The sequence below is a fragment of the Haliotis cracherodii genome, unplaced genomic scaffold (assembly GCF_022045235.1).
Source record: "Haliotis cracherodii isolate W230 unplaced genomic scaffold, xgHalCrac1.p SCAF_9, whole genome shotgun sequence".
In the NCBI taxonomy this organism is placed as follows: Eukaryota; Metazoa; Mollusca; class Gastropoda; order Lepetellida; family Haliotidae; genus Haliotis; species Haliotis cracherodii.
This window is the reverse complement of record NW_027266343.1, coordinates 52,813,870-52,826,144: the sequence shown is the minus strand read 5'-3', so window position 1 is coordinate 52,826,144 and position 12,275 is coordinate 52,813,870. Positions and strand designations below refer to the sequence as shown.

Below are 12,275 nucleotides of genomic sequence, written 5' to 3'. Positions count from 1 at the left end.
TGAGAAAATGGATCAATGAAGACACAGTTACCAATAGAATTTGAGAAAATGGATCAATGAAGACACAGTTTCCAATAGAATTTGAGAAAACGTATCAATGAAGACACAGTTACCAATAGAATTTGAGAAAACCTATCAATGAAGACACAGTTACTAATAGAATTTGAGAAAATGGATCAATGAAGACACATTTGACTAATAGAATTTGAGAAAACGTATCAATGAAGACACAGTTGACTAATAGAATTTGAGAAAATGGATCAATGAAGACACAGTTACCAATAGAATTTGAGAAAACCTATCAATGAAGACACAGTTACAAATAGAATTTGAGAAAATGGATCAATGAAGACACATTTGACTAATAGAATTTGAGAAAACGTATCAATGAAGACACAGTTGACTAATAGAATTTGAGAAAATGGATCAATGAAGACACAGTTACCAATAGAATTTGAGAAAATGGATCAATGAAGACTCAGTTACCAATAGAATTTGAGAAAACGTATCAATGAAGACACAGTTACCAATAGAATTTGAGAAAACCTATCAATGAAGACACAGTTGACTAATAAAATTTGAGAAAATGTATCAATAAAGGCACATGCAGTTGACTTACATGGACAGTTTTGTTTCAATCAAGACACAGTTGACTTATAGAAATTGCTAAAATTTATCACACAGATTTAAAGACACAGTTGACTAACAGACGTGGGGAAAACGTGTCACTGGGGACACAGTTGACTATATATATGGAGAACAAAGAGTAGGCACTTAAGACGCAAAGTGCAAGCGGGTTATTGTGAAGTGTGAAAGCATGTGACAAGTTCAGAGTCGAAAGTCCAATATTGCACACATGTCGGGATTTACAAATATATAATATCATGTGGTATATAAAAAACGGTAGTCACCTCCTCGTGAGTAACGTGATGGTTGTTTGTCATTAGGAAGTCAACAAGACAGGTCTTGTGATTACTCAAAATGTAACGTTTCCTTGTCACGTGTGTCACGATAATATCTCCAGCGTTCCGTGTCTTATATCTTTACCAACTTCCGTGATAATGTTAAGGTCTACGTGTATTGTATGTGAAACCCTGCATCGCTGACGGCCAACGCTTCACCATACGGATCTGTAATGAAAAGAATATATATCATAAACATAATGTAAGGTTGTTGGGTATAACCGGAGTGTTGCCGAGTGCGGAGGTAAACAACAAACAAACAAACAAATACTGTTGTTGTAACCTAGCTCGAAACATATTACTGTTTGCTTCATCATAACATCTTCCGCGTCGTTGGGTTTTCAAATTTATATTTTTCAAGCAATATGTATTGTTTTTTGTCGTCCATATCAGGTATATTTGATTTAAACTATGGCCTATGATAAGAATACAACTGAATTCAAAACAATATTGTAGAGTTGACCCGTTAGTTCATCCCAGTATTCCATTTTGTATACATTCACATACCGTTTTATACAACCCATGTCGTTATACAACAATATGAAAATAACCTCATTTACATTATTTTGTCCCAGCTCAGCAAGACGTCACATGTCAGCATAGATTGGGTGTCTACTGTTAACGTGCATATATATAATGAAATATTTATGGAGCGTGCGTGTTGGCATGGGCACGACAGGTTGATATAATGAAACACCTGTCACACACACGTCATGTTCATAACACACTATGCCGTGATGCATTTCGTGCATGTACACGTCTTTACAAGTAAACCGTTTTCTAAAACTACTAACATTCCTATATATAGTATTACCATTTTTTTATAGTTCGGTGCAAGATATAATCCACAAAATTAAACATATAGAATGTTTGTTTCAAAGTTTGTGTGTTTGTGTGTTGCAAATACTTGTATATTAGTCAACTCAATTTGAACAATTGTACTACATAGCCTATGTTTGGTCATGCAAAACTAACCTTTGCCTAAAAAAACTACATCGAACACTATAAAATTAAGTAAAATGTCTTGATACTGTCTCTCCCAAACCTCTTTGAAACCAACTTGTCATGTCATTAATTTCATAATTGGTTTGATCAATCAACCTCACTAGATCACTTTGCTTGTTTCTCTTGTGAATATTATACAACTAGAACGACGTTTGCTGACAATACAAACAGTGCATAGCAGCAGGGTTGTGTGTGTGTGTGTGTGTGTGTGTGTGTGTGTGTGTGTGTGTGTGTGTGTGTGTGTGTGTGTTTTGCAATTGTTATTTCACGTTATGGAACCTTCCACGTCATCTTACCATCTTTCTGGGAAGGCTGCCAGACCTCGGTCTTCTGTGCTGTGTGTGATTCAATGTTGATGGTGCTTTAACTGGGTTGTCCCCTGTCTCCATAATATATTCATCTCAAGGTACTTTTGCATCATTGTGCCAGCGTGTTTCATGTTTTTTCTCCTATATTACTTGCTTTTCCTCATTGTTTTCAACGTTTAACACGTAGTTCTTTGTTCTGGTTTACAAGTCCTTCCTTAGTTTCATGCTCTGGATATCTCATTCTTTCATTCCCTTTCTAATCATGTGAACGACTTTCCCTCTCTTTATCTTTTCGTTGTCTTTAACTTTAGATTTCCATACGTCATCCTCCGCTGCTTACCTTCTACCCTCTGTGCAGCTTGTCCGCGTCTGATCTTGTGGATGGAGATACAAGAGTTTCACAGACCAGCCTGACTTTGTGCGAAGAAAATGGATTAGAAGAATGTACGCACACATCCAGAAATCGCCGTTCTGCAGATAGGGCACTCTGACATTGCCATGGAGCAGGGTCCACAACAAGCCAAGTGGCCACAAGGCGTGAAGGTCACCCTTACCTGATTCTCAAAACAGACCTTGCACAGATATTTGTCTTTGAGTCGAGTGTTCTCCTCTCGAATTATCGCTGGATTAAGGGCAGGATCTCTGTAATGTGTCCATGTCGGTCCAGTTGCATGATGTGATGTATTTAGTTTATTTGTATTATATGCCTGGGCAACTCCAGTTGATACCCTACTTGTTTCAGGTGTGGCAGGGATGGTATGAGTCTGTCTACCCCCAGCTGCCATCAATCTCTGTAGAGGCGTCGGAGCTCGCACGGGAACAGCTGCAGCTGGTGTTTCCTCTAAAGCCATCACCATTGAGGCAAGCTCAGCTGCATGGGGTAAATCTCCGGGTCGTTCTCGCAAGCACTGTTCCACAGTCTGTGTGACGAGATCTTCCCCAAAACCCATCTCTAATACCGCTTGTACTGGTTCGCTTCGCAGGTATTCGTGAAGGTCGTTAGTGCGTGTCTCTGGGGTTCTGGTGTTCGTGTTCACAGGACGTGTTGAAGATGGTACGGTTGATGCAGTCGTCTCTACAGGACGGTTGGTTGGTGTTACGGTTGTAGATGGTGAGGATACCCGTGTCTCTCCGCCAACACTGGAACAAAATCAATTAGATCAGTTTAACGATATCTACAGCTCTATTTAACAATGGAATATCACTTTGAAAAGTCATTCATTTCGCAAAGATAACATGTATAATATTGCCATTAAGTACACGATAATATACATGCGTCATACGTTTGAATATCACATTACCCATCCATATTTGGTGACAATTCGTAACAAGCTGAAGCTGTACATGCAAATGTACTTGGAATACAAATGATGTATTGCTATGTTATCAGTTTTCTGTAAAATGTTATTTTAGTCGCTTATGCCCGTGACAAACCCGTGCGTATCGCGTGTCTCATTATTCTAAACTCGTTAGTCGGGGGGGGTTGACGCCACACGGTAACTTTTTCATTTCCTTATAGATTTTTTTAATATTCCGTAGTGTTTCGTTGCTTAGCTTTTTTGGTATTTTTTTTAATTCCGTGGAGTGATAAGCAAATTCAATTTTATATGACGTTTCCGGAATACTTCCAACGTATTCTTCAGTGTTCATATTTGTGCTCATATAAGGATATATTACCATGATATCTCTTGTTATAAGGTGATGTGAAATGGGGTTTAATGGGGGTTATTGCATTTATATAGCCACGTGCATGCACGTGTGTGAGTGTGGCTGCTTGTACTAGTCCGGACTCATGCTGCTAGCCCACTGAGATGCCATGCCGCAGTGTAACATCAATACCCCACTCAGACACAGTTTACAGACTCCGAGGTGACCAGACCTTGTTCAGCCCCTTTATTCCGAGTGCCCGGCAGGGTAACACCAATTACCATCTTTAAACGTCTTTTGGTATGACGCGGCCAGGGATCGAACCCAAGACATTCCGCTCTCCGGTAAAAATCCTATTGATGACTCACAATGTGCTTAAAGGTACAGCACACATTCTAATCTGATTATTACGAAGCCAAATGGAAACTAGCGGTTAGAGTGACGTACGGCACATATTTGAAAACGGAAAGTGGAATACCACTTCTTGCCAAACCATAATACTTACTTTCTACTTGAGCTGGCAGCGTGGCTTGGAGTCTGTAGATCTCTAATAATGTCTGCTCCAAGACACAGTGTGATGTATCGGCAGGTCGGAAAACATTTGGCATGCTCCATCCACGGGTCATCCCCTGCTTGCCAGTTATATAACTTGCCATGGCAGTAGGCACATTTCACTCTGTCCGGCTTCTCCTCGCTCGGGAAGAAATACAGCCCGGCTCTGGCCAACTGTTCGGGCGTTTGGTGACAGCTCTTCGGCCAGTCTGTATAAGTTGCTAGTCTGTTATCCTCCTTTGTTAAGTCTGCATCATCTGGGATTCTATTAGGGCTTACCATATGATGTATGTGCACAGCTCCTGTATTACAGCCATTCCCAGTATTACAGCCGGTCCCAGTATTATATACACTCCTAGTATTATAGCCACTCCCAGTATTATATTCGCTCCCAGTAACAATACAAGTATTATGGGGCGGTATGATATTAACAGGCGAAGACGGCGAAGGTCTATAAACTGAAGTGTTGACATGAGACAACTGATTCAATGGCGGTATATTTAACGACATTCTAGGAATATTACCGACATTCAAACCACGAATAAAACGACACTGTGGAAAATGTCTAGAATGTTCAGACAATGGTGAGTCACTTGGCAGCCATTTTTTCAATACGCCGTAACAAAAGGGACACTGAACACGATCGCCAGTGTGTGTGTAAAACAAACCAGCTTGAGCCAGATCCCGAGGTTGTTGTGACATGTTCGCGGGCCAGTCATTGAACGACGCCAGTCTGTTCTCCTCCGATTTCATTATCTCCATATGTGAGGCCGTTGTCTCGACATCATCGTCTACACAGTCAGGTAGATCGCGCGATGGTAGTGTATCCACCATAAGTCGTGGTAGTATGTTATTCATAACCTCCATTTCCCGCTGTATTTTGCTGTAAGTAAGATCAAAAGCTCTCTCAGTCCGCTCGCAGTTACAGCTGCCACGCCACTGATGTGTGTGCGTGGACCGAATGAGGTTATTCCGCCTTATACTGCTCGAGGGGCGATATCACCAGTATAACAAGTAGTTTGTTGCGTCATAGTAAAATTGATAGCTGGGGTGTGATTGAACATTTCTCTTACACCATAGTTACTTTGTTTTGTTTAGGTATTATTTTGTCGTAGTGTTTAAATTTTATGTACATATATGGATATACTTACCATTACTAATGATACACTATCTAAGTTGACACAACGGGATGTCTGAGGAAAACCTGATACCCTAATCCTATCGTATAGTATGGGTAAGGTCAAATTTAACCTCGAATCGGCATTGTATAATCCATGTAGCGACGGGTAGCTTGTGACAGTTCTGTTCGGTGTGGAAATGATGTGGATAAGATGTTTTAAGGAAGTATATGGTGCGTGTGTATGATAGCCGGTCTTTGTATTAGATTAACTGACCCATTGGTAATTGATCGGAAGAATGACCCTTCCTTCAAGGCTTTATAATCGTACAATATCATACGTCTCTTAAGCGGCTTATTATTTGAAAAACCGGGGTACTTTAAACCCACGACTATTGTTAATTAAAGAACAGGTTTTAGCAACCGTAATGTGATTAGTTTTTTCAACATACACACTTCTTAACATTTGCACCACCACGGGGATTCCGGGATGGAATAGATCTCCGGTAACCCCTGCTTGTCGCCCAACCCGACAAACGAGCATCTCGTGGCCGCAATGAGTAACCTGGCTGATGTGTGTCATTGTGGCCCGATGGCGTGGATATTTGCTCATGCTATCAACCACTGGCTTGCCTGGTTCGAATATTCACTGATATCCGACATATTGCTACCCCACGCGTAAAACATTTCACCAACCTCATCTTTACAGTGTTATGAAAGAACTTTGTGGGAGTGGCGGGTGCTGCCGCTAGAGCAAAAGATGTCTACCATTTTCGCCAATCACTGATTTTCAGTAATCCATTCATATAATTTTCATCACTATTTGCCCTGGTTGGATGGAATCTGTTTCGGTTTACCAACTTTACTCGCCTTCATATTTACATGAAATGTTTAATATAGCGTTTGTATTACGTACAGTCGTGACTAAGCACCACATGTTCCCTGGCACATGTGAAACATATATTGTATATAAGGCGAATCTGTTTACTCAATAGACACGAGAGTGATATTGACACTGACGAGGCAAACAACACTTATAATAGAATCATGTGTCACACGATTACACACATATCGCGGTCTCATCGTGTTTATCACATGAACATTGCATTAAGGGTGGGCACACACGTACCTACAAAAGTATTGAATGGCCGGTGAATGGTGTGGGTTGTTAAGGCGGGCACCTGAATGACGCAATCATGTAAGTTGACTAAAGAGTCGGGTAGATTAGGGTGAAGTTGCGAGTGAGTTGCACTTTGGAAATCACCGGTGCTATTGCGTAATTGAAACCCAATCTGAAATGTTGGACGTCGAATGACATCGAATGTACTTTTCTATATCGTACGAGTATGCTTTCATATGTGTCAATGCTTTTACATTTTTCAATGCCTTCATATGTGTCAATTCTTTCAAATATGTATGTATCAATGCTTTCATCTTTGATTTTTTGCTGAAACAGATTCCACATTTTGAATTACATCTGTTGTGTAAATATTTACACCTCCCCCTTTAAATCATGTTCATTTTGGTTGTTTAGTATACCTGTTGGGTTACACACTGAAACAGTTACCACGTTTGTAGGAAATAATCTCTGTTATTCTGGATGTTACCTTTCCAAGTGAACTCGTCCAGATAAACACATTGCTAATATAACACAGACTCGTGTTCGTGTTGAAAATTGTTCAGCGACAGAAGGATTGTTTCACGAACACCTGGCATCATCACTAATTGACAGTGATCATAAACCCATGCTCATGATTTATTCGGAATCGTACATTGGGTTTTCTAGCAGAGATTTCGTATGATTTGGAAATGGGTTTTGTCGCTATTATTTACAAAATGTTCATCTTCTCTTAATAATAAATGCGAAAAATAACATTTCGACAATCACAAGAAAAGCCTAAATAACATTCGAAGCGAAATATCTAATATCTGAAAACCACAGAGGTTCACATCCGCACGGACTTACACCAGAAGCTACGTCGACATGAGTAATATCCTCACTATTTGCAACGAGTTGTATTCCAAAGTGGTGGGTGTTTCCCGACAGAATTCCATAGAATAAATTTTCATTCACAATGCAAACCATTGATGGTGCAGTTGTGCGACACCGTTCCTCATACGACATACGTGAATGAGCTCTTGTGTGGGATTTAATATTCCCATTCATATCAGGCGTAAACAAAGATAATGTAAGCCCGATCTATGCCTTAGGAAATCACTATACGTTTGTCTGTGTGACGCGAATTTCCTCCCTAAAGAATAATACGATTTCTTACCATAAATTGTATTTTCGCAATTTCATGTATAAGTGGTTCCTTGATTTTGAATCAGGGTGTGATGCTGGTCTAACCCACTCAAACTTGGTGTTGTTAATTAATTATTATGGCACAGTGATTCTGGGATGTAAGACAACTGACAGACATCATCATTCATATCATTATCTTTTTAAACTGTATTGTTATTCTCAAATATGTTTCATAAATTGTTTTTAAATATGGTATACATGAATTGATTTTGAATATTACTTTGGTTAAATGACTCTAATGTGAACTCATTAAACTTGGTCTCGTCGCTATATGGCTGAAATAATGCCGATGCGACGTTAAATTTTAACTCACTCACTCATATCATTATCGTCGTAATCATCAGAAGAACGCATCATATAGTACAAGTTCGTGTCTCTGGGTTCCGGTGTTCGTGTTCACAGGACGCGTTGAAGATGGCACAGTCGTCTCAACAGGACGGTTAGTTGATGTTGCGTTTGTACATGGTGTGGACAGCTGTGTCTCTCCTCCAACACTGGAACAAAATCAATTAGATCAGTTAAACGATATCTATATGCATTTAACAATAGCATATCACTTTGAAAACGTCATTCGTGTTGCTAAGATGACAGGTTTTATTTTGCTATTCGGTAAACGATACGGTACACCATAGACGTAATACAATATTAGCAGGAGTAATAGCCGCAGCGGCAGCAATACCAGTACAACACTGAGTATTCGGTAACACATCTGCATGACTTCTTTCATAATCACATATACAATGTAGAATTATCTCAATTTACTTATGATAAAAACACCTTGTTACCAAGAATAAATGACATCACGTTCTTCAATTCACATATATACCAGGAGAGACGGATATGTTTAACCTATGAGCCAATGCACCAATGGTAACAGACAAATGCACTTTCACTTCACCTTAGGGGATATGATCGTTTAAGTTTTAAGTTTGTCTAGTGGGATTTCCGATATGATCGAAATCGTTCTGATTTGCTTCAGTAACTATGATCCTGCAGTTTAGTTTACTGACTTAAGGTAATTCCAAGCCATGACATACAAGACAATATCCTTCTTTTCCGAGATTCACTATATTGCGACCTTGACCTGCACTCATAACGGATGTTTATGGATAAGGCGAACACCTTGTGTCATCGCGGTCACTTGACTGAAGGTTCTCAAATGTGTCGCTATTTTCATAGGATCTTATCTTTAAACCTTAACCTTTTTAACAGTATATGGTTATGCGTGTTTATATTAAGAAAGTAATGCTGAAATCAAACAGCTGTGAACACTGTAAAAACTGGTTCAAACTATATATGTTAATAAATGCACCGCGATGATCAGAGTCACTCTGGACAATCTGCCTTGTTGACAAAGCAAACATTTATTGTTTACGTTCCAACATTCACTCGTGACGCATTGTCATGGAATGTAAACTGAGGAAAAATCCTCAACAGACAAATAACACAACCATTTGACACACTGAGAAAAAGGCCTAGTCAATTCTACTAACGTAATTCGTAACTGCGACCAGAAGGTTAGTAAACAGCGAATTGACTATCCAGCTTTTGCCAGGTGGAGAAAAGTGTATCATGTTTCGTTTTCGCGCCACGGCCTAATAACACTTCCGCCTTGGTCGGTGTCACGCTCACCATTTTGAGAGTGAATGAGTATGGTTTTACGAAGCTTTTAGCAATATTCCAGCAATATCACGGCGGGGGACACCAGAAATGGGCTTCACACATTGTACCAATGTCGGGAATCGTACCCGGGTCTTCGGCGTGACGAGCGAATGCTTTAACCACTAGGCTACCCGACCGCCCAACATTGTGAGCAACCAAGGAGATGACGTAACAAATGATATATTTGGGATAACACTTTCTCAGTAAAGTAAAGGTTCTCGTACTTTTTGGTGCTGAGCCCCGTACGAGAAAATAAAGTACGAGAAATTGTACTTTACTGAGAAAGTGTTATCCCAAATATAACATTTGTTACATTTAACCACTTTCTAAATGGCATTGTGTGTTCAAGGAGATGATGATGATGAGTGTTGGGTATATATTGGCTTTGTTAATGTTATTGTTTCATGACTGACTTTATAGTGTGTACTCAGTGAAGAAGGTAAGTTTGCCAGGCTTGTGAAACAAGATTTGTTTGCTTTATTAAGCTCTCAATTACTTTTCATAGTATTGTGTAAATAAACTGAAAATGCCACTGAAAATCATAATATGTTACCATTCTCCGGTATTGTTAATGTCATATGTTATTTACTTGTTTTTTGGCAAATTGTTTTCAGCAGCTGTTAACACGGAGCATAGAATGACCAAGAAACGAGCCTTTATTTAAGTTTGATAAGACTTACTGCAAGGTTAGTAAAAATACTATTGCAGCATAAATTATGAGAAACATATAGAACATTTCACTTATTAAATTAGTATAATTCACTACAAGAACCAGTAGTTCTTTGAAACATGGGTGCAAGGGTACAATGTGTGAAGCCCATTTCTGGTGTTCCCCGCCGTGATAGTGCTGGAATATTGCTCTCACTCACTCACTCACTCACTCACTCATCTATCTACGATAGGCCACCTGCTAGTCTAATCAGCAAATATTTACTGTTACTGTTACTAATATTTAGTGTTTGGGTGGACAGTGAAATTCACTAATTTAGTAAACTTTTTCGGTCAGTGCACAGAACACAAACATTTGATATTTATGTTTTATCGGCACAAGCACATGGCACACGAATATGTCTAAATGTATGCACCCTGATCTAAGTACGATTACCGTGGGGCTCACGTTTTGATAAAAGTCCCCAGTACCATGTACAAGATGCTATTGAAATGGGGGTGAGGCTGAGGAATTAGAACCATTACACTTATGTCCTTGCTCAGATGTTCCCATCTCAAATAGATTTTCACCTCGACAGTTAGCCCACAACTGGCTATGTCGTGCAGAGAGGTGTCTTTACATGACTTTGTTTGTTTGATTCTTGTTTAACGTCGCAATATTCCAGCTATATAACGGCGGTCTGTAAACAATTGAATCTGGACTAGACAATCCAGTGATTGACATCATGAGCATCGATCCACACAATTGTGATGCGATGACGTCGATCAACAAGTCAGCGAGCCTCCCACCCGATACCGTTTGTCGCCTCTTACGACAAGCATGGGTTGCTGAAGACCTATTCTTCCCCGCATCTTCATGGGTCTTACGTTGCGTTATTTTGTTATCAAACGTCAATGTTGTCGATTGTGTCTTGATAGTTGCACTACAAAAGAATTTACAGATGCAGTGTAAATAAAAGCGACAAAAACCTTTCCATAGTCATAGGAAATCTCTGCTAAAAGCAGAATCCTTTGTACGATTCCGACAATATCATGAGCTTGCGTTCATGAATCACTATCAAAAAATGCTGATGCCAGGTTTTTGCGAAAAAGTGAGCGTATCCTGTCCCACTGGAGGCACCTGCCACAAACACATGCAAATCCACGTCATATGTTTGCAAGAAACAACACAAGAACTTCTGGTGACTCTGCATAAAAACATAGGATTTTTACAAGACTGTACGTGGTTTATCGTGACAAGGACCACGTCAGACAAATAGATTTGTGTTCAATGGAAGAAGCAAGTGGGAAAAGTATAGGTTGTTTTAATACCATTATGTATCAACACTTCAATATTACCCTTGAAGAACTCTGTCCTAAATAAAACCTGTTCTTGATGTATATATGTAATAACCCAGCAGGAACACCAGGGTTCCCCACGAACCAGGAAGTGTACGAGGTCTAAATTGTTAAAATTACGCGTTCGGTATTACTAGAAAACACCCTTTCCTTCTATATGACTGCGCTAAATACATCGAACAGTACTTAAGTTTACTTTTCCTTAACCACAGTCGGTAGGCAATTAAATCACACCAAGCAACAAGGATTTGACTGTAAAGTGCGAAACACAGATATCATGGTCCTCGGCACGTTTTATTTGACCACTCAAATATAAACTGAACAAAAACAGTTAGGGATCATAAATATTATCAGGGATATTTTTTTTTGTAGTGAAGACTGAGCACTCAATTTCACAAAAATATCCCCGAAAATATGCATGATCCCTAAAATACATTCAGTGTTGTTTGGTGTATGAGTGAGTGAGTTGGGTTTAACGCCGCTTTTAACATTATTCCAGTCATATCACGGCGTGTCAGCTTAATGTGGGAGGAGAGCTCGAAGTGATGCAGGTCTAAGACGTTTACCACTTCGGTGAAACCCACGAGCACGGGTATGGTGCTGACAAACCTAGAAAAATATAATTGGGGCGAACCGGGATTCGAACCCACAATCATAGGTTTCTTGCGTGCCCAAGGGACGCAACTCTGCACAGCGAATCGCGGCGCCTT

At 39.7% G+C, this 12,275-nt stretch overlaps 1 protein-coding gene across 1 annotated transcript; it reads right to left on the bottom strand.

Moving 5' to 3' along the window:
- Positions 1 to 51: 51 nt before the first annotated feature.
- LOC139452563 (baculoviral IAP repeat-containing protein 7-like) lies at positions 52 to 5,445 on the bottom strand. Its single transcript, XM_071234085.1, has 3 exons — positions 4,428 to 5,445; positions 2,264 to 3,415; positions 52 to 1,130 (listed from the first exon to the last, which is right to left on the bottom strand). The coding sequence occupies exons 1-2, from the start codon at positions 5,339 to 5,341 to the stop codon at positions 2,710 to 2,712; spliced, it is 1,620 nt and encodes a 539-aa protein (XP_071090186.1). The 5' UTR covers positions 5,342 to 5,445; the 3' UTR covers positions 52 to 1,130; positions 2,264 to 2,709.
- Positions 5,446 to 12,275: the final 6,830 nt, after the last annotated feature.

Excerpts from the sequence above, each read along its gene's own strand:
- LOC139452563 (XM_071234085.1), bottom strand. The coding sequence starts at position 5,341 with ATGGAGGTTATGAATAACATACTACCACGACTTATGGTGGATACACTA. Across the intron at positions 3,416-4,427 it reads GCTGCCAGCTCAAGTAGAAA|TGTTGGCGGAGAGACACGGG; the intron begins GTAAGTATTATG and ends ATTTTGTTCCAG.